This window comes from Salminus brasiliensis, chromosome 20, assembly GCF_030463535.1.
Source record: "Salminus brasiliensis chromosome 20, fSalBra1.hap2, whole genome shotgun sequence".
NCBI lineage: Eukaryota > Metazoa > Chordata > Actinopteri > Characiformes > Bryconidae > Salminus > Salminus brasiliensis.
In genome coordinates this window covers 33,847,806-33,869,368 of record NC_132897.1, presented here as the reverse complement: position 1 = coordinate 33,869,368, position 21,563 = coordinate 33,847,806, and the positions used below count along the sequence as shown (strand labels likewise).

The window sequence follows — 21,563 nt, the reverse complement described above, 5'->3', positions numbered from 1 at the left end:
CTTCCTTTCGTGAAATCGACTCTTTGGGAATCGACTCTTTGAATCAACTCCCATCACTTGGAATCGAATCAGAGGTCCCTCCACATCACTAAAGCACTCACTCGCTGTCTCTCCGCAAATGATCCATAACATCATCTACTGCTGAAATATTTAAATAAGCCCGGTTCTGATTGGCTGCCTCGCTCCTTGTACACTCCTTATAGCTTCAGCAGAAAGGGGTGGAGCTAAAGTGCTGCGGGTCTGAAGTCAGAAGTAGTGCACTTGCGCATGCGTCCTTGAGATTGGCAACCCAAATGAAGCACTTCTCGACTGGCTGCTGCCTTCCTAGCTGGAAATGCCCTGCCTTGTCGAAGGGAAGGGAGCAAGCGGACGAGTGAGTCGTTGGGAACACGCCCAGAAGGTGTGACCGACCCAGCATCAGTTTACAACCTTCATAAACGCAAACTAACGCGGATTTGGAGTGTAATCTGAACGCTAATGTCATTTCAGCTCGGCTGCATTACTAAATAATTAAAAACACAATAAAACTCGAATAGTAAATTGGCACAGAGAGTGTAAACAACCCCCCTCTCGGAAGTGAAAATGGTCCAGTCCATCATTTCTAGAGCGGACCATAACGCGCATGCTCGAACTTCATTCCTTTGCTAATATTCTTCAATCTTATTGAAATATTCAACGAAAATATCATCTATTTCAGAGCTTGGGGTATTATTATTATTATTATTATTATTATTATGCTGTTGTTGTTAATAAATCTGATTTCTCGTGTATTACGGAGCGTTTGCTGCGCTTCGTCGCCCCCTACTTGTGAGCGCGAGTGGTCTCGTCCTGTCACGTCCTTGTTTTGTAGAGAAGTTAATGTTTTGAAAGTTGGGGGGTTTTGGGGGACCTCCTGCGCTGGGACAGCTCCGCTCCTCGCCTCGATAAATGCGTCGCTCTGTTGATAAGAGTCTCCTCGGGCTTTTTCAGCGGCGCTTTGGTGAGAAGGGGGAGAAGAGAGGATGTTGAGCAGCAGTGAAGACTCGGAGGACTTCAGGCTGAAGTTTCGCCTGCACTGCCTGGTGTGGGAGAATGACTACAGGAACCTGGAGAAGGAGCTGCCCACGGTAACCCCCCACCCCACCACCACCTCCTCCTCCTCCTGCTGAGCACCATCAGGACCCCCAGCCCCTTCATCACGACTTACAGCCTGAAGATGATCGCCCAGAGCGGCGATCAGGCACAGCTGCTGTAGCCGGGCTAGCTGGGTGCTGTTAGCTTTAGCTTTAGCATGGTGATGGAGGGAGGGAGGGAGGGTAGCTGGCTAGCTGAGTTAGCTAGCTAGGCTGTGGTTGACCATTAAACCCTGAGCTGAGTGTCATGTAGCCTTGGAGTTCACATCCAGCCAGCCAGCCAGCTATAAACATTACCATAGCTAGCATAGCTAAAATGTAGTAGTGTTAGGACTAGGGCTAGAGAGGCTGTTTAGCTAGCTAGTTAGCTAGGCTAGCTATCTAGCTGGGCTACAGTAAATGCTAGCTGTGATCATTAGCACTCACCAGCTACATTCAGATCATCATCATCATCATCATCATCATCATTATTTATTAGATAATCTCATTAATTAACACGTACACTGTATGTCTAGACGACGTCTAGACGGTGTCTAATGAGCTGTCTGGCAGCCATTGATGTCACTGCTGTCTCCACCGTGTCCACCTACCAAGTCAGCTAGGGAGGTGTAGAGCAGGTTTGGGGTGATGGAGCTCCATCCAAGATCTTTGGGATGAGCTGTGGAGTGCGTGGCTCCCGTCCAAATAGTTTTGGTGTATTTTTGAGGCTTAGTGCCCACTGGGACGCGGACCAGGAGGAAGCAGATAAGGAGATGGATGGATGGATGGATTGATGGATGGTCATTTGGGTCTAGGTAGGGTGACCCTGATGAAACCGCTAACGGCTGCTGATTGTACCGTATTTGTCTGGGTTCCAGCACAACATTGAGGAGGTGGACCCCCGAGGCAGGACCCCGCTGCACTTGGCTGTGTCTCTGGGCCACCTGGAGTCCGTCAGAGTGTTGCTGAGACACGGGGCCGAGGTGACCAAAGAAAATGCCAAAAACTGGACTGGTGAGTGTTACACACACACACACACACACACCCTACCATTCAGATATGTCATCACATAGCATCAGTGGCTTTGTGTGTGTGTGTGTGTGCGCTTCAGTGATGTGGTCCAGACCCATCTCTCAACCCCGTCCACACGAGGTTTGAGTGTGTTTACACCTGACCTTCATGATCATCAGAATCTCTCACACATACACACTGAAGTTGGGCGTAAACAGCCTCAGTAGGACGCTGTGCGCTGTGAGATGCAGTTAGCACCATGCTAATCAGTGGTTTAACCTTTGCTTTCAATGCTGCGCGCATAACTGAGAGTCTGTACCATCACTGGTCTCACCAGACCAACTGGTTTTAGAGCTGCGGTTCCTCTTTCTGTTTCGGCGCGGGATGTTTGTGTCCGATTACGAGCCGCTGAACATCTGAGCAAGATTCGTTACGGTACCTGATGATCATTCTGTAGCAGTGTTTCTTACTGAGTGTTCACAGTAGATACAGAATCATTTGTAGTAGATACTGAGTTATTCACAGTAGTTACTGAATCATTTGTAGTAGATATAGAGTAATTCACAGTAGTCACTGAATCATTTGTAGTAGATACTGAGTAATTCACAGTAGATACAGAATCATTTGTAGTAGATACAGAGTAATTCACAGTAGTTACTGAATCATTTGTAGTAGATACTGAGTAATTTACAGTAGATACAGAATCATTTGTAGTAGATACAGAGTAATTTACAGTAGATACAGAATCATTTGTAGTAGATATAGAGTAATTCACAGTAGTCACTGAATCATTTGTAGTAGATACTGAGTAATTCACAGTAGTTACCGAATCATTTGTAGTAGATATAGAGTAGGTCACAGTAGTTACTGAATCATTTGTAGTAGATATAGAGTAGGTCACAGTAGTCACTGAATCATTTGTAGTAGATACTGAGTAATTCACAGTAGTTACTGAATCATTTGTAGTAGATATAGAGTAGGTCACAGTAGTCACTGAATCATTTGTAGTAGATACTGAGTAATTCACAGTAGATACTGAATCATTTGTAGTAGATAGTTATTCACAGTAGTCACTGAATCATTTGTAGTAGATATAGAGTTGGTCACAGTAGTCACTGAATCATTTGTAGTAGATATTGAGTAGTTCACAGTAGATACAGAATCATTTGTAGATACTGAATCATTTGTAGTAGATACTGAGTAATTCACAGTAGATACTGAATCATTTGTAGTAGATACTGAGTAATTCACAGTAGATACTGAATCATTTGTAGTAGATACAGAGTTATTAACAGTAGTTACTGAATCATTTGTAGTAGATACTGAGTGATTCACAGTAGATACTGAATCATTTGTAGTAGATACGAAATCATTTATAGTAGATACTGAGTAATTCACAGTGGATACTGAATCATTTGTAGTAGATGCATAAACATTTGTAGTAGATACTGAGTAATTCACAGTGGATACTGAATCATTTGTAGTAGATACATAAACATTTGTAGTAGATACTGAGTAATTCACAGTGGATACTGAATCATTTGTAGTAGATACATAAACATTTGTAGTAGATACTGTGTAATTCACAGTGGATACAGAATCATTTGTAGTAGATACAGTTATTCACAGTAGATACTGAATCATTTGTAGTAGATACTGAGTAATTCACAGTAGTTACAGAATCATTTGTAGTAGATACAGAATCATTTGTAGTAGATACTGAGTAATTCACAGTAGTTACAGAATCATTTGTAGTAGATACAAAATTTACAGTAGTTACTAAGCAATTTATAGTAAGTACTGAATCATTAATAGTGTTTATTGAGTAATTCACAGTAGTTACTGAATCATTTGTTGTAGATACTGAGTCAATCACAGTAGTTTCTGAGTAACTCACAGTAGTTTTTGAAAGAATCCTAGTAGATACTGAATCATTTAATAAGTGAATAACAACCATTGAGTTTAAGGAGTTAAATATAAACTCTCGAGAAACAGCTGCTGGCATATGTGTGTGTGTGTGTGTGTGTGTGTGTGTGTGTGTGTGTGTGTGTGTGTGTGTGTGTGACGGTAAAAGTAAACGCTCTGCATGCACGGCTGCTCTGTGCAGCTCGAGGGTTTCTCCCATAGAGGAAAAACACCATCAGATAACAGAAACCCGAACTAGCAGTGAGGAAGCCGAGCGCTCTGCTAGAGCAGGAGGACGGAGGCGCTGCTCATCACTTCCCAGAGAGGATGTGGTCATTCTAATAATTCTAATGATTTAATAATGATTATTAAATAATAATTAATAACTGTCTTTATATATTACATATACATAATACATCTGAAACTTATATAAAGTGTGTGTGTGTGTGTGTGTTTACCCAGTCCTCCAGGAGGCAGTCAGTACTGGAGACCCGGAGATGGTGCAGCTGATCCTGCAGCGGCGTGATTACCTCAAAGCCTCCACGGCGCTCGGGGGCGTGCCGGAATTACTGTGCAAAATCCGGGAGGTGGGTTTCCTGTCAGCGGTTCGCTAAGTCAGCAGAAACACTGAAAACGGTTTAGCCATTTTTGTAAAATATTTCTTACAAAAGATAAAATAAGCTAAAACATGTTAAACATGTCTAAAAACAGTTAGAATAAGCTTAAAACAAATTTCCAGAGTTAGCTAACAGCGGATTGGTCGATTTAGCTAATACGTTTTTAGCAGAAAATGGCTAACAACACTTAGAATAAGCTCAAAAAACAGTTTTCCAGAGTGGGCCAACTGCAATTTTGTAGATTTCGTTAGCCAACAACATGTTAAAAATGGCTAAAATCAGTTAGAATAAGCTAAATACAGTTTTCCTGAGTTAGTGAACAGCAGTTCGGTAGATTAAGCTAGCTAACAACATGTTAAAAATGGCTAAAAACACTTAGAATAAGCTTAAAAAACTGTTTTCCAGAGTTAGCCAACTGCAATTTTGTAGATTTCGTTAGCCAACAACATGTTAAACATGGCTAAAAACAGTTAGAATAAGCTAAACACAAATTTCCAGAGTTAGCTAACAGCGGATTGGACGATTTAGCTAATGAGATTTTAGCAAAAAATGTCTAACAACACTTAGAATAGGCTTAAAAAACAAGTTTTTGTAGATGTAGCTAGCCAACAACATGTTAAACATGGCTAAAACCAGTTAGAATGAGCTGAAAACTAATTTCCAGAGTTGGTGACCAGCAGTTTGATCGATTTAGCTAGCTAACAACATGTCAAACATGGCTAAGACTGGTTAGAATAAGCTTTCGACAGTCTTCCAGAGTTGGCGAACAGCGGTGTGGTGGAGGGAGTAGCTCTGTGAGTGACTGCAGTGGTCTGAGTGTGTTCATGTGAAGTTTCCCTCTGCTCCAGTCTCCAGATTTCTACATGGAGATGAAGTGGGAGTTCACCAGTTGGAGTAAGTGCTGCACTGTTTCTATTTCTGTCTCAGTTTAGCCCCACCCATTCAGCCCACAGCAGTTTAGCCCCACCCATTCAGCCCACAGCATTTTAGCCCCACCCTTTCAGCTTACAGCAGGTTAGCCCCACCCGTTTCGGCCTATGTGAAGGCCTCGTGGTTGGTGTTTGTGTTGATGGTGTTCTGTCCGGCCTGCCCGCAGTCCCCCTGGTGTCCCACATGTGTCCCAGCGATGTGTGTCGGATCTGGAAGAGCGGTGCCAATCTGAGAGTGGACGCCACCCTGCTGGGCTTCGAGAACATGACCTGGGTCAGAGGGCGACGCAGCTACATCTTCAAAGGAGACGGTACACACACACACACACACACACACACACACATGCATGTCCTTCTGTGTGATTTTCAGCTTTCAGTGCTACAGCAGAGTTGCGCTATCTGCTGGTCAAACTGATACAGACAGAAGTTCAGATCTTGAAGAGTGAAATTTAAGGGGTTCGAGCCCTTAAAGATAGGCCGCAACCAGTGACTGGAGGTCCGGAGGGGCCGAGACCTCACCCTGTTCTCTTTTGTGTGTGCAGACAGCTGTGCTGAGCTGATGGAGGTGAACCATGAGGAGGAAGTGGTGGACACGGAGAGGTTCGACATCTCCCGCGAGATAGAGGAAGTCACACTCGACTCCATGGAGCCCAATGAACAGGAGGTAGCCAAGCGACTGACCACGCCCATCGTCAACACATACCTGGACACCAAGGACATCTCGTTCGAGAGGTGATGCTCGTTGGGTAGAGTTCCAGGTCATGGTCGATCAATCGATCGATCGCTTCGAGGCAGTACAGGCTTGTTTTGTGATGCTGATTGTGTGTCCAGGTGCAAGTCTGGAATCTGGGGCTGGAGAACGGACAGGACGGAAGCAGTGAACGGGTTCGAGGCGAAGGTGAGTGAAGAATCAAATGCAGTTCATTGCCATTAATCACTGAATCAAATCCAAGAAGAGTCCAATGTTTCAACTTCATTTAGATTCACTACCGAATCAAATTGGATTCATCACAACTTAACCACAGAATCAAATGAGATTAATTGATTAACTACTGAATCAAATCCAAGTAATCATTCTTTAATCATTGAATCAAATGCAGTTCATTGTGATTAACTACTAAATCAGATCAGATTCATCACAACTTAAACACAGAATCAAATACGATTCATTGTGATTAACTACTGAATCAAATGCAGTTCATTGTGATTAATGACTTAATCATGCATTAAGAATCAAATGCAGTTCATTGGGATTTAACTACTGAATCAAATCCAACGAATCACAACAACTAACTCGTATTTAACCTCCTGTAAAACATCCAAGTGTGACATTTATCCTCATCCTCATTCCTTCCTGTGTATTGTTATGAAACAACAGCAGAGCTAATAATAGCTGACAGAATTAGTGCTGAAGTATGTAGTGTGGCCGGCTGCGGAGCTGGGAGGGTTATAACCAAGCTGTCTTCAAGCTATCACATAATTAGAATGACTGATATTTTTATTTATTTTTATTTATTATTTATTTATATTTATTAATTTTTTTCCTGGCAGGTATTCTCCGTCAACAATGTGAACGTCGTGATCCGGACAAGAACGGAGCACCTCACTGACGAGGAAAAGGCCCGAATCAAAAGTAACTGGACCCACCCATTGGGCTTGTCAGTGTGCATGGGTCCAATTCAGTTAATTTATTAGGCTATTAAGTATAATTCTGTGAGCCTGTCACAAGCGATTAGCGAGAAACGATGCTTTTCAAAATAAAAGTCCCCCCTTTTTACGGCCTATTCGATTCGGGTCGGCCCACTTGTAAATGAGGCGCAGTGGTTGTGCTCCTCCTCTGGAAGGAATGCGGGTTAAAGTACAGAGGTGTGTTTCTCTCTGCTGCAGGTAAGCGGAACATCCTGGAGTCTTTTCTCGGGACAGTAGAGCAGCAGGTCAGCGCTCAAGGGGTAAGGGCTGTTTGCTCACATAAATTCCTTCCAGCATCTTAGAATTATCATCATCATCATAATAATAATAATTCTTCTTTATTATTTTGCACAAACTGGCAGGACTTGACCCTGGAGTTCGCTACGGCCACAAACCCTACAGCCATCACTCCAGAGGAATACTTCAACCCAGACTTCGACCTGCAAGACCGGGACATTGGCCGGCCCATCGAGCTCACCATCAGAACCCAAAGGTCGAATCCACCACTACCAGTTTAGTTTATATCATGGCTAATTCACACCGCACCCTCTAGCTAGGACTCCACCTCTCGCACGATGCTACCAGCTAGTTAACTGTTAGTTCAGTTGGTGGTTTGACTACTTACTTGGTGTGCATGTGTGGCAGGTTTAAGGGCACGCTGTGGATGAGTGAGGAGCACCCCCTCTCTCTGGTGGAGCAGGTGACCCCCATCATCGACCTGATGGCCCGCACCAGCACGCACTTCGCCCGCCTCCGCGACTTCATCACCCTCCGCTTTCCCCCAGGCTTCCCCGTCAAGATCGGTAGGTGCCCAACATGCTATAAATCACAAGTGGCAATCATGGGGGTCCAAGCACTTCGCAGCAGTTACGAATGTATATATATATATATATATATATATATAACGCCTGATATATAATAGACATGGGGTCCAAGGGTCATTTTTGTGCTTGGATGCTTTCGGGAAGCTCAGCCTGGACCTTTTTTTCATCAATTAGTGAAAGCTCTGTCCTGCGGTGCAACCCACAGCCCACCCAGCAGCAGTTGCACACGAATCCAAAACACCTGGCCCAGGTAGTGAAGGCCTTCAGGGCCTGAATCTGGATATAGGAGGTACAGGTGTGGTGGATCCGAGCTTTGTCGTTGTTTATCTCGTCAGAAATTCCGCTGTTCCACGTTCTCAACGCCCGCATCACGTTCGGAAGCGTCAACCAGTGCAGTACTGATGAGCCTTTGGACGAGACTCAAGCATCTGCAACTCCTTCGCCAACATCCGAGAACGGAGAAAATGACAGAGAGTCCAGAGAAGGTACGTCGCTCCAGCTAACGCTTGCTGATGTAGGGCATGCCGCTTTGCCATCGGTGTCCAGGGCCGGGGAGAGCACAAGCTTCTGCTAGGTGCTATTTATGTTAAAACTACATCAATAAATATTGTGCTGCGCTTTCCCTCGCTAGCTCTATGCGCCGGCCCGTTCCAGGTGTGTCCCGCCGTGTTCACCGTTCCTTCTCACTACCGCATCCGCGGGGGCAACAGACACAGCGCACCACGCCACCATGCGTCCAACCACGACGAGGAGCTGCTGCAGTACGCCATTCACCAGAGCCTGCTGGAGTCCGGCGGCTACAGTCCACAGGTCAGACACCAGCTATTCGCTCGTATTTGGGTTATTATGTAATTTACCTCCATCTTTATTTTACTATGATAATACATGGTTTTCAAAGCGTACCGTCCACTCGCCCAGTCCGTTTGGTCCAGAATACAATACGCCGTGTACGTCCTGAATCACCCGTCACCTCAAACCGTAAACATGCCGGTGCTTTTGTGCTATTGAATGCTATTTTATGTGTTTTAATATCTAGGAATCTTGGGGGGATTCCAATGGGATTCTGACACAAGGAATGGCCTCAAATAGCCTCAGTGATGGGTGAGTGCTGCACACACCTCCTAAACCCCTACTCATCAATGCGGTGATCTGATTCGCCAGTCATCTGTGAACGAAATCTATAGCACGTCTCTCTATCCCTTGCTTCTGCATCATGTTGACCCATATATATATATATGTCCCTCAGGACTGTCTCCGAAGGCGTCCCGGACCTGGACACCACTCCCACCAGCTCCGGCTCGGCCTCCAGCCCAGACTCCGACCTGCGGCTGGCCCTCGAGCTGTCCAGCCGCGCCCAGCAGGAGGAGGAGAAGAGGAGGAAAGAGGAGGAGGAGGAGCTGGAGAGGATCCTGCAGCTTTCGCTCACGGAGAAATGAGACGAGCGAGTACCGGAGACGGAGGAGGAGGAGGTGGAGGAGACGGGAAAGGACAAAAGGGCGAATCTTTTTTTTTTTTTTTAATAATCGTTGCAGCCAGCCACGTCCTACTCTGCCACTGACTAGCGTTCGCCTCCATACTTCATACGGGAACCGTCTCCTTTCTTAACCTTCAGTGTAAAAACACAGTTCCTCTAACTCCTGTTTGATGATCACAAAGGATTATTTTTGAAAGATTTCTCACATGTATGGTTTGGTATGGATAACCTTCTCTCTTTTTCTGCCTCTCTCGAGATTCGGAGAGGACCTCCGAGCTGCTTCATTGAGATTATGTTGATAACGGAGTATGTGGTCGTCAGTGTCCCTGAAAGGCCAAACGCGGCGGCGTGTTTCTGTATGCGAATGTATGAATGTTCATGTTTGTGGTATAAGTAGCAGAACTGTAAAAGTAAGGTGTCTTCAGTTTTTTTTAAGCGTGGGCTTTCCTGTCGTTACAGTATCTCAGGGTTCTTATTGGTTCCTGTAGAAACGCTTGGAAAAGAACTTATACAGGCTCCGCCAACAAATGTGTTCTTTCGTAGCTACCGGGATTTTTTGTTTGTAAACATCTAGCACAACACACTTGACTAATAACTGAAATTAACATCAAACTTTTAATCTGTACTTTTAATGGCGTCCGTAAAGATTGTCCGACCTAGCAACGTAATATTCTGTAAAGCTGGTCTAAAACCTCAACTGTAGCTACCACCAATCTGTAAAGTTTGTCCAACCTAGCAAACAGTAGCTACCACCAGTCTGTAAAGTTTGTCCAACCCAGCAAAAAGTAGCTACCAACATTATGTAAAGTCTATCCAACGTATTAAACATTAACTACGGACAAACTTTACAGAATGTTCGTAGCTAATGGTTGGCCAAACTCTCAACAGTAGCAACACCACCAATCTGTAAAGTTTGTCCAAAACCTAGCTGCTGTCCCAACCCTCAAGGTTTGTCCAACCTAGTAAACGGTAGCTTTCAATATTCTGTAAAGTCTATCCAACGAATCAAACATTAACTACGGACAAACTTTACAGAATGTTTGTAGCTAATGCTTGTCCCAGCCTTCAACAGTAGCTACCACCAATCTGTAAAGTTTGTCCAACCTATCAAACAGTAGCTACCAACATTCTGTAAAGTTTGTCCAACCTAGTAAACAGTAGCTACCAACATTATGTAAAGTCTATCAAACATTAACTACGAACAGACTTTACAGAATGTTCGTAGGTAATGCTTGGCCAAACTCTCAACAGTAGCTACCGCCAATCTGTAAAGTTTGTCCAACCTAGCCAGAGTGCCTATGAAAGAACACATGTGGGTGGAGCAGTGTAGAGGAGTCTGGTGATGGGACATTCTGGTTAGAGGGACATAAGCATATATGGACTTGGTTCCCCTTTTGCTTGGAAAGTTCCGAAGTATGTCAACTAGAGATCTACCACCCTGCAGGGTCTAATTCGTCTAAATCGTTACTGTGATACCTCAACAGTAGGTGCCAACCTTTTTTAAAGTTTGTCCGATCTATCAAAAGTAGCAACAGGCCTTTCAGCAGAAGTTACCCTACCCTAGCCTTCTGTAAAGTTTGTCCAGCCTAGCAACAGAAACTACTGAGGTTTTACAAGGTTTATCCAGCCTAGCTGCAGGAGCTACCAGCCTTCTGTAAAGTTGGTCCAATCTAGCATCAGTAGCTACCAGCCTTCTGGAAAGTTTGTCCAGCCTAAGTTCTAACCTCAATCCTACCCAGCTAATTAAGGTCTTCTGGAGCGTCTGGATGATGATCTGGATGATCCCAGATGTGCTGTATTGGATTCGGAGCCAAACTCTGCAGGGTGGTCAGTCTCCAGGATGAACGCTGGGCGTTCTCTAGGCCAAAAGGCTTCCACATATCTGACCCCAGCTTCAGACGAGAGTGCTCCGCCTCCGATAGCAATACTGAAACCACTGTGCCTCCTCACTGTGAAAAAGACTAGAGACTTCGTCCTGCTCTGAGCTCTTCTACCGTAGACTCACCCAGTGATACAAACGGGCCTCAAGCTTTTTTTCAACGCTGCCTCGTTTTCACCCCAGATATGGAACAAAGAGTCTGTTGGTTTAACTGGTATTTAAAGCAAGAGTCTGGCACACAGTCCCCCCCTCACCCCGATCAGCTGAGGCGTGTTTGGTGTCTGAGGTTTCTTTTGTTTTGCAATGGAGCTACAAGGCTAATGGACGCTTATACCGCCGCACCAGTTAGCATCAAGACTTGTATGGATTCTACCACCAGTGAACCATTGATGATTGTAAAACATGGGCAAACCTGAAAAAATGGGGCCTTTGGGGACTATTTTTTTGCACAAAGCCTTGCTTGTATACCTACACTGCGATTGTAGAATTCAGACATCTAATTTTTTTAACCACTGTCAATCGTCTAGAGCGAAGCAAACCAGAATACCGTAAAGCTTGTCCGACCTAGCAACACTAGCTAGAACATTCTGTAAAGCTTGTCCGACCCCTGAACCGAGCAAACAGTAGCTACCAACATTCTATAAAGTCTATCCAACGTAGCACACATTAACTATGGACAAACTTTACAGAATGCTCGTAGCTAATGCTTGTCCAAAATCTCAACAATTGCTACCAACAATCTGTAAAGCTTGTCCAACCCAGCAAATAGTAGCTACCAATATTTTGTAAAGTTTATCCAACGTAGCAAACATTAACTATGGAGGAACTTTACAGAATCTTCATAGCTATTGCTTGTCCATTAGTTTAACAGTAGTTCTCAACAACCTGCAAAGTGTGTCCCACCTAGCAAATAGTAGCAACCAATGTTCTGCAAAGTTCATCCAATGTAGCAAACATTCGATACGGACAAACTTTACAGACTCTTTGTTGCTAATGCTTATCCAAAGTCTCCACAGTAGCAACCAACAATCTATAAAGTTTGTCCCACCTAGCAAATAGTTGCAACCAGTGTTGTGTAAAGCTTGTCCAACCCGTCAATAGTAGCTACCAATATTTTGTAAAGTTTGTCCAACGTAGCAAACATTAGCTATGGAGCTTTACAGAATCTTCATAGCTATTGCTTGTCCGAACGTTTAACAGTAGTTCTCAACAACCTGTAAAGTTTGTGCCACCTAGCAAGTAGTAGCAACCAATGTTCTGCAAAGTTCATCCAACGTAGCAAACATTCGCTACAGACAAACTTTACAGAATCTTCGTAGCTATTGCTCTCTACAAACTCTCAACAGTAGCCACCAGTAATCTGTAAAGTGTGTCCCACCTAAAAAAATGGCAGCTAATCACGTTGTGAAGTTTCTCCACTGTGAACAGTTCTGTCTAGAACAGAGCAACTCTGAAAAATGTAGGAACTGTCCTTGCTAATGCTAATCCGAAGACGTTGGTTCTGCCCAGATCAATAAACTCCGACTTTTTCTTCACATCCCCCAGCGTTTCTACGCTCTTCTGAATAAAAAAAAAAACAGTCATCTGAGCAGGGGGTGTGGCCACCACACAAGCCCCCCCCCCCCCCCTCAGCCATATTAGTCTGATAGGTTGTACCTAAGACACTGTGATTCGGTGAGGTAAAAGCTTCCATTACCTGTTAGCTACATTAGCATCATAGCTCAATTGGGTGAGCGGGGGAAATCACGTGCCTTCAACGAAGCTCTTCAGGGTGATGTGAACTGATGGTGGTTGAGCAGGATGGTGAACGTGGGAGAGCCTGTTCTGTGGTATTCAGGAACTGGGGTGTAAATTCGCCTTCCATCGCTCTAGAGGTGCTTTCCTTCAGCTTCCAGCGCAAGAGCTGCCAACGCAAAAACAAACAATATTATGTCTGGTTTCTTCAGGTGGGGTGGGGACGTTTTTGCTTTCTGGGAGGTGCCAGTAACTTGAACCTCCGTCATATGTCAGCCGTTTCCTCGGCGTCACTGTGCGATGACCCCCTGGGATGGGCCGCAGGTCGCCGCACCACCTTTACTGATGTAGCAAACGTTGCTCGTAGTGCAACTGACCAAACCTACGGCAGTGCCAGTGTCGAAACGTGTGACTCGTTTTCTAACCGAAGAGATCGTCTTTACGTTACCGGGCCCGACGAAGACGTCCGCGGCCTTTTATTTCTGGTGGGGATTTTTTTTTTTGAGGGGGGGTTTCGTTGAACTTTTTCAAGAAACTAATTGCCAAATGACCTAACGAGCTTTACCATATCAGGGTTAGCACAGGCTAATTTTTTTCGGAATAACTGTCCTGTTGGAAGCGAGCGTTTGTATGTGTTAAAATCTAATCGTATTGAAGAAATCCAGAAGACATTTGTAAAACTGTGATGTCTGTGTGAGGAAAAAACAAAACAAAACAAGGTTTTCAGTTCAATAAAAGCACTTTATATGACTTTGGATTTCAGGACTGTTCTTTTTTTTTTCTCTCTAGAGGTGCACCGGAGATTCTGTCTAGACAAATCTAGAAATCGGAATTTCTAGATGATTAGAAATCCCCTCATGATAAACTCTCTTGCGCTTTGGACATAAGACCCTTACACTAGGACCCCTGACGTTTCCTACTCCGGATTGTAAGGCATGCTACCATGGTAGGATATTTCGAAAGGCTAAAAGCGTCATAGCCTTTGCTCCCAGCAGAGGTATAGCGAAGATATTTGGACGGCGTAAATCATTGAATCAGGGTAAATATGGGAGTAAAATTTGCACACAGCCTCTTAGGATGGGTTTGTTTACCACAGGGCGTGACAGCAGCGATTTTTGAAAAGCTTCTGTCAGATAATTCTACAGTCTAACGACACGACTTCAGCAGTTTATAGCTAGCAAACTAGTTTAGCAAAGCATTGGCACACAGCTGCGCTACGCTAAACCTACACAGGGATCTTTTCCATTAAATTTCGGCCATTTATTAGAATGAACAGTCTCGGTGTGGGACTTAAAAGCGAAGAACACTCTCTAGGTTGCTGAAGGCCTACTTAGGACCTTTTCATTCTAGGCTGTGCTCCTCACATCCACCAGCAGATGGCAGTATTCTAATGCAGAAATCTCCCTCCCTCACTCACTCACTCACTCACCCACCTGATGGCCATGTTTGCTGGAGATCACTCATCATCTCCATTCTGACACACATCCACACCACCAGATACCTGTCTATCTAATCAGCCCTCCAGCAGAAGTGGACGTTGATGACCTCCGGTGGTTACCACGCGTGTTAATCCAATCAGATTGCAGGATTATGGCTGTATGATTCACCCAGGTAGGCCCAGGGTTGTGTAGGAGGACACAGGCCTGCAGATAGAAGCCCAGATTTGGTTAGGTCCATTAGCCCACATGTGGCCTACAGAGTTAGTGTACTAGCTGACGCCATACCATCTGACTGAGAGTGTGGACAGGAATACATGTGCAATTACAACATTTAAAAAGACTAGTGGGAGCTGTTATAAAAATAATAATAATAATAATAAGGTAAACATTCATCAATAGAAAATGTAAAAATAAATAATAAAAAGTAGTAAAAACAGTGACAATTTGACAATAAAAATAAAACAAAATAATCAAATACAAAATAAAATAACAATATATATATAAATAAATATAATTTAAATATAAATAAATAAATAAATAAATAAAAATACTCATCAGACTGATGTATGAGGAGTGTGTGGACAGGAGAGAGAAAGAGCAGAGTATATTTCAATAAATGTACAAAACATTTAAAAAGACTTAAGTGAACGCTTATAATAATTATTATTACCATTATTGTTATTATTATTAGTAGTAATAATAATAATAAATGATATAATAATAATAAAATTATAAAAAAGAAAGTCACTTTAAAAGGAATTCAAACTAAGTAAAAACATTAGACAATAAAATCAATAAATAAAACAATGAAATAAATGAAATACATATATATGTATATATATATATAATTTAGAAAATAATTGTGTATATATATATGCATATATATGTATAATTCAGAAAATATAAAAATAAAATAATACTCATTTGACTGATGTATGAGGAGTGTGTGGACGAGAGAACGAGAAGAGTATATTCCAACAAATGTCCAATACATTTAAAAAGACTAAAGTCAGGTGTTATAATAAGAATAATAGTTAGAAATATAATACAATTATAAATAATTTAGAATCTGGGAAATATCATTTTTAAAAAGTACAGACAATAACAAAACAAATGAACCAATAGAAAATAACAATATAAGTAAAAATTACTCCCAACTGTTAAGCATGGGGGTGGTAGTGTCATGGTTTGTGGTGCTTTGCTGCCTTGGGTCCAGTATTGCCTGCCATTACTGACAGCCCTCTGAATTCTGGATTGGATAAGGCAATTCTACTGGAGAATGTCAGGGTATATGTTCATGAACTGGAGCTAAAAGTGGGCCATGCAGCAGGACAGTGACCATAAGCTCACAAGGAACTGGTTAAAGCAGGATTACTTCAACATTTTGAAATTTTGGAAAATCACAGTCCAGACCTCCACTAGAAATGTTGTAGCTTTTAATTTCTGCTTATAAGTTTAATGATCCTGAACACGGTGGTTCAGGCTAAACCTAAAAACACGCTATACAGTATAACATCCGCCCTCAGTCTCTCAGCTTTGTGGGAACGGCTCCATCGGCGCACTCTGTTGTCATGGCTGTGTATTAAGAAGACTCTAAGAAAGCCCTGCTTCCCTCCTCCATGTTAATGAGAGTAGTGTTAGATTAGCAAAAGGGCCCTTCAGGCTACGCTAATGCATTGCTAGGTGTTGAGGAGTGAGCACACATAAACAGGCTAGCGGAAGGAGAGCAAAGAATAGCACAAGAGCGTTCGCCCTCGGTGGCCTGTAGTATACATTTCTGATGATATATAACTATCCAAGTCCAGCTGGTTTCAGATGGTCTAAGATGGACATGGTGATTGGAAAGCTGGACATCCAGATGAAACATAACCTGTGCCGGTAAGCTAGCTGGTTAGCTATTGACCAGCATGGTGTATGTTTTCATTTGGCTAGTTGTGAGGCTGGACATCCTGGTCCTGACTACTCGGCAAGCTTGGCCATGCTAGTAGTCTAGCCAAATCTGCATGGGACAACATGACCTAGCTGCTCAGTTAGCTTAAAGCAACGCTATGTAGAATGTTTACCTCAAAATCATGTTGATGCTTCACTGATCTGTAACAGTCGCTATCGGTGCTACCCTGGGTTCGGCTTGCTGCTAACTGCACCATGTAACTCTTGTGAGAACTGTGGAACACTGCATCTCATATTTGTGTAATATTCAGTGTTATAACTTTACCGCCTCAATCCACATGCTTCTCAGCATGTCCAGAAAAACATGTCCTTTATTGGAGACTCAAAGTGCGAATTAGACATAGGGGGAGCCCATTTTCCATAGTGTTGCTTTTTTCAGTGGTGGTATACTTAAACATCCCATCTTATATACCGCCTTTCCTCAAACATGAGTTAATGGCAATGTTTGCTTTTATTATTTTTTTTTAAATGCGTAGTTAAGTTGGACATTGGAATTTACTGCTCAGTGTTTCTATTTGATGCTCCACCATGGGACACTGTTAGCATGCAAGTTACTTCCGTAAAAATGTTTATTTGACAACCTAACATATTGGCACGCGGTTCGCTGAGGAGAAAAGATCACTTTCCGCTGTAGGGGGACCCTATTTTCCATAGTGCTGCTTTTTCAGTAGGGCTTGAGCATCCTCTCTTACATTTTCCCTTTCTTCCCTCCATATTTCAGTTCAGGAATGAAGACCAGACTTCACTGAAATGAGATTTAATTTGCATATCAAAGTTCAAAAGACACAGAGGTACAAAATAAAACCATGAAATAAACATCTGAGAATAAATACTAAACATGACATTCATGACAACTGTCACATAAAATCAAAGTGCAGGTAATCATGTAGAACAGATCCTTTAGCAGCTTTCACAAGAAATCAAGAAACCATTAAAACGTGATTCAGTAGTCTAGAAATTCTGCCCTGAGCCAAGCACAGGTAGGTGGCCTACAGTGTCCAACTAGTGGGAAAGTAACAGTAACGATTCTAATGATTTGAAGTGGTAAATAAAATTCTTCAAAGCCAGCATCTCTTGGTGCAGTCCTTGGTCCACATTTTTGTTCTGAATACCTGGTACAGGTGTGTTCTGGGTAGGGACTCCCCAGTATAGAATTCCAGAGGTGGTGGGGATCAGCGATCAGTGTGCAAAAACAAATAAATAAATAGATGAAATCTAGATGAAAACTGATCAGGATTGATGACCGACCCCAGATTCAGTCGATTAGCCAAGACATGTCTGATGCTAGGCTAATGCTGCTAACAAACACTGGACTTGGACTGTCACCAATTTAATTTCTGCAATATTAACACCCAAAATCTTCATTTAATTGACTTAACGGTTTATCAAAAGATTATGCAAATGTAGTACAAACTAATGTTGGAACTACATTATCATTACCATTCACACAATGTCCTGATTCGTAGTGCTACTTGGCTTTTAAACTGTGCGCGGAGTGATACCACACGCCGTCCTGAGGTCAAAGTATTTCCGATTACTCCACCGCTCAGCCCTGAAATGTTTATTTTTGTGTTTATAGACTAAAGTACGCAAGTCATGCCATTTTTGAAACAACATGCTCAAAACAAACATCTGGGTGATGTTTTTGGGCATGTACTCACAGGAAATAGGTGACAGTCTGAGTATAGTATTGGCTAGCAATATTAGCCTAGCATTTCCCAATGTAAACTAAAGAAGCACACATCAGATCATCAAGCATGCCTTGGCCAATTGACTGAATCTGGGGTCAGCGATTATTTGTAATTCACTCCAGGCCTGGCTGTCAATCCGATATAGGCAATGATGAACAAATTAACGGCAGCTTTTTTTTAATATATATATATCAATTGTGAAGTTGGACATTGGAATTTACTGCTTAGTGTTTCTGATTGATGTTTCTCCACCATGGGGCGCTGTTAGCATACAAGTAAAAATGTTTATCAGACAAACTCTGACAAACACTCTGGCACGCTGTTCGCTGAGGAGAAAAAAAGCTTATGTAGAAGCCGACGACTCCTTATTAGCTATCGCTTATCTCACCTCAATTTTCTCCCAAAGTAGCCGTTGCGTTTAGACTCGAAGAGCTTTCTCTAGTGGGCGGGGTCTATGTAAATTCTCAGGGTGCAAATATAGATAATATAAGTCAAGCCTGTTACGTAACAATTTTGGATTTTGGACTGATGATTCTTCGTTAGCATCCACTCTTGTAATGTTTAGCTGTAGTTTTAGCTAAAGCTGAGGTAAAGAGGTGCCTCCTACTCCTCCAAAGAAAATAATTTTCTTTTTTTTTTTTTTTTTTTTAAAAGACACTATATCTCAAGATTGAAACTTTAAGCTACTTGCTTTAAGCTAGTTTCCATGACATTCAAGCTTTTATCGGAGCATGGGATGGATTGTACGCTAAATACACACATATGGGTGTAAACAGTGCATTTACATGTTTAGCAGACGCTAGTATTCGTAGCGATTTTTTATAATTGGTGAGGTAGCTAATTTTTTTTATGTTGAATACTTCAACTCGGTAACTACAAAAAATGATTCACCAATCAAAAAAGTACTGCTTTTTTTTTCGCCCCCCAACCATTAACATGCGCCTATTATCACTGAGAAGCAGTAGAGGGCGCTATAACGCTCACATCAGATGCTCTGAAATAATATCTCGATAATTTCGGAAGGCCATAACAGATCATCCAAGCCTGTCCAAGCCTCTCCAATTAATCCACAACACATGCACCACAATTCTGAGCAAAAATGCGGACCACCTGAGTGGAGTTTGGGGGGGACGGGGATCCTCCAGGGACTAGACTAGTAATAATCCTAGCCAAGCAAAGTCAGCAGAAACCTCCGATTAGCCTTTTTCTAATGTGTGAAAGTGTGCATTTATACACCAGCCGGCGGGACGTCGTCTTCACACTCCTGGGTGGGATGCAGGCCAGCCGAGCGGTCCGTAAAGCACCCTGTCCCGGTTGGTCGTTCATCACCATCACCGCCGCCTCAGGGGCTTGTAGACACATACGGCCATGACGAGCATGGCCAGCAGGAGAATGGACAGGACGCTGATGGACAGGACTGGAGGGGGGTGAAGAAAGGAAAGACACAATGGGGACACAGGTCAAATTGGAAGCCTGCTAGTAGATACGATGGCCTCTGAATTGAGGTGCAAGGTGGATGGAGGGGAGGACAAAGGGTTTTAAAGCTTTTAGAAAGTCTTATTATACTTTGTTTGGGTGGGCAGCCATGTCTGTGTATATTTCGTGGCTTTATATGCTTAAAAAGCTGAAGCTTGCTTCTTATTTTGGAGCTTCTTGTTGGAATTGTCCGTTCCACCTTAAATGGCGCAGCAGTTACATTAGGGCGCCTCAGGCGCCCTAATGTAACTGCTGCGCCATTTAAGGTGGAACGGACAATTCCAAACACACCATATTTCAGCCTCGTAAGGCGATAAACACACACTTACTCACCTAAATTCTGACTTTTCAACACCTCATACGGCCTTTCGTTGGACTTCACCTCGCCAGGTTGTGCCGAAACAGCCGCACAAAGCCACACGAAGCCAGCAACGGCAGAAACGAGGAGCGGCTCCGCCATCGTAGCCAGCGTTCAGGATTATGGCTGGATGAGGAGGCGGAGGAGAAGCACTGCATCCGCCCTGCTGGGTTGGGTCCTAGCGCCGCCGGGTTCGATTACAAACAAGACCAAAACTGCTTATTTTTATTTATTATTATTATTTTTTTTTTAAATATATTTATCCACTAAAGTATCAAAGTAAAAACAATATAATTTCATAAATCATTCCCTAAATGTAATAAATCTTTTATCAGTTTATCCGTAGCAGGTCTGGAACTGGAAACATGGCACCCTTCTGGGCTGTAAAATGCACAAGGGGCCTAGATGGGACCCTTGATGAGATGAAGGTGGACTGTAATGACATGTACAAACCCAGTACAAACCCAGTACAAACTCAGAGCCACATGAACGTGTTGGCTGGGTGTGTGTGCTAGGCTAAAAGTTAACCCTACCAGACTACTACCTACTACTCGCCTAGCTAGGTGAGAGGTCACTGAGAGGACCCAGAGAGGATCACCACAGTGTTGCAATGTTGCAAGCCTTAAAACAATGCTAGGCGAGGCTAAGCTATGCGGCTGTAAGCTGTTGCGTTGACGTGAACCAGCCGATCACAGCAGAGCTCAAAGCAGAGCTTTAAATAACAGGGTTGTAAATAGGCTTGTTACCCCAATCTCTTCTATTCGCCTGAGCTTTTCAGGCCTCTTGTGTTGTTTTGGTTTAATTGCCCTTCCTGGGATGCCTGTCCCCTCCGTCAGTCCCTGCGATGGCAGCTCGCATCCATCCTACTCCATTTAACCTGATCAGTACCTGATTTGTACTCCATGCCATGTGGACCACAGCTCTATTCATTGTGGTGATAATTAACAGAACAGTCTTTTGTGTCCCTACCTACCTCCTTCCCCCATCTCTGAACCTTAAATCCACCAACGCACCCCCCCCACCCCCCCACACACACACACACACACACACACCCACCTCTAAAGCCTTTGATCCATTCTGTTGTTCCTGTAGAAGTGGCTGAATATGGACTAGCGTGGTCTCTTTCATATTCTCTGACCCCCATACCTGAGGCCGGTGCGACGGGGGGCCCGGCGATGGCCGCAGTCTTTAATAAAACATCTCATTTGAACGCTTGACACAATGCGCTTCTCAGCCCGATGCAAATCGACATTGTGATTAAAGGAGAGCATTGAAGCACCTAGCAAACACACACACACACACACACACACACACACACAGCCTAAGCCCTTTGCTGGAACCAGCGGCAGGAATATATTTTACGGCGGATGCTAAGCTATCTGGACCAGCGGATCTCGTGTCAGCTGAAGCCCTTCGGCCTAAATCACTGACCTAACTTAACCTATAGATATAAATAAAAGTGAAATAAATCTCTAGTATTTTAATGCCCTTTATTT

The 21,563-nt window shown here is 43.3% G+C and overlaps 1 protein-coding gene across 1 annotated transcript; it reads left to right on the top strand.

The window, feature by feature from the left end:
* The first annotated feature begins 712 nt into the window (after positions 1 to 712).
* ankrd13a (ankyrin repeat domain 13A) lies at positions 713 to 13,895 on the top strand. Its single transcript, XM_072664627.1, has 15 exons — positions 713 to 1,106; positions 1,970 to 2,105; positions 4,470 to 4,594; positions 5,473 to 5,518; positions 5,721 to 5,864; positions 6,096 to 6,285; positions 6,385 to 6,451; positions 7,105 to 7,186; positions 7,441 to 7,502; positions 7,605 to 7,735; positions 7,888 to 8,045; positions 8,402 to 8,551; positions 8,698 to 8,876; positions 9,103 to 9,167; positions 9,313 to 13,895. Exons 1-15 carry the CDS (start codon positions 1,002 to 1,004, stop codon positions 9,500 to 9,502), a joined length of 1,830 nt encoding a protein of 609 aa, XP_072520728.1. The 5' UTR covers positions 713 to 1,001; the 3' UTR covers positions 9,503 to 13,895.
* The last annotated feature ends 7,668 nt before the right edge of the window (positions 13,896 to 21,563 follow it).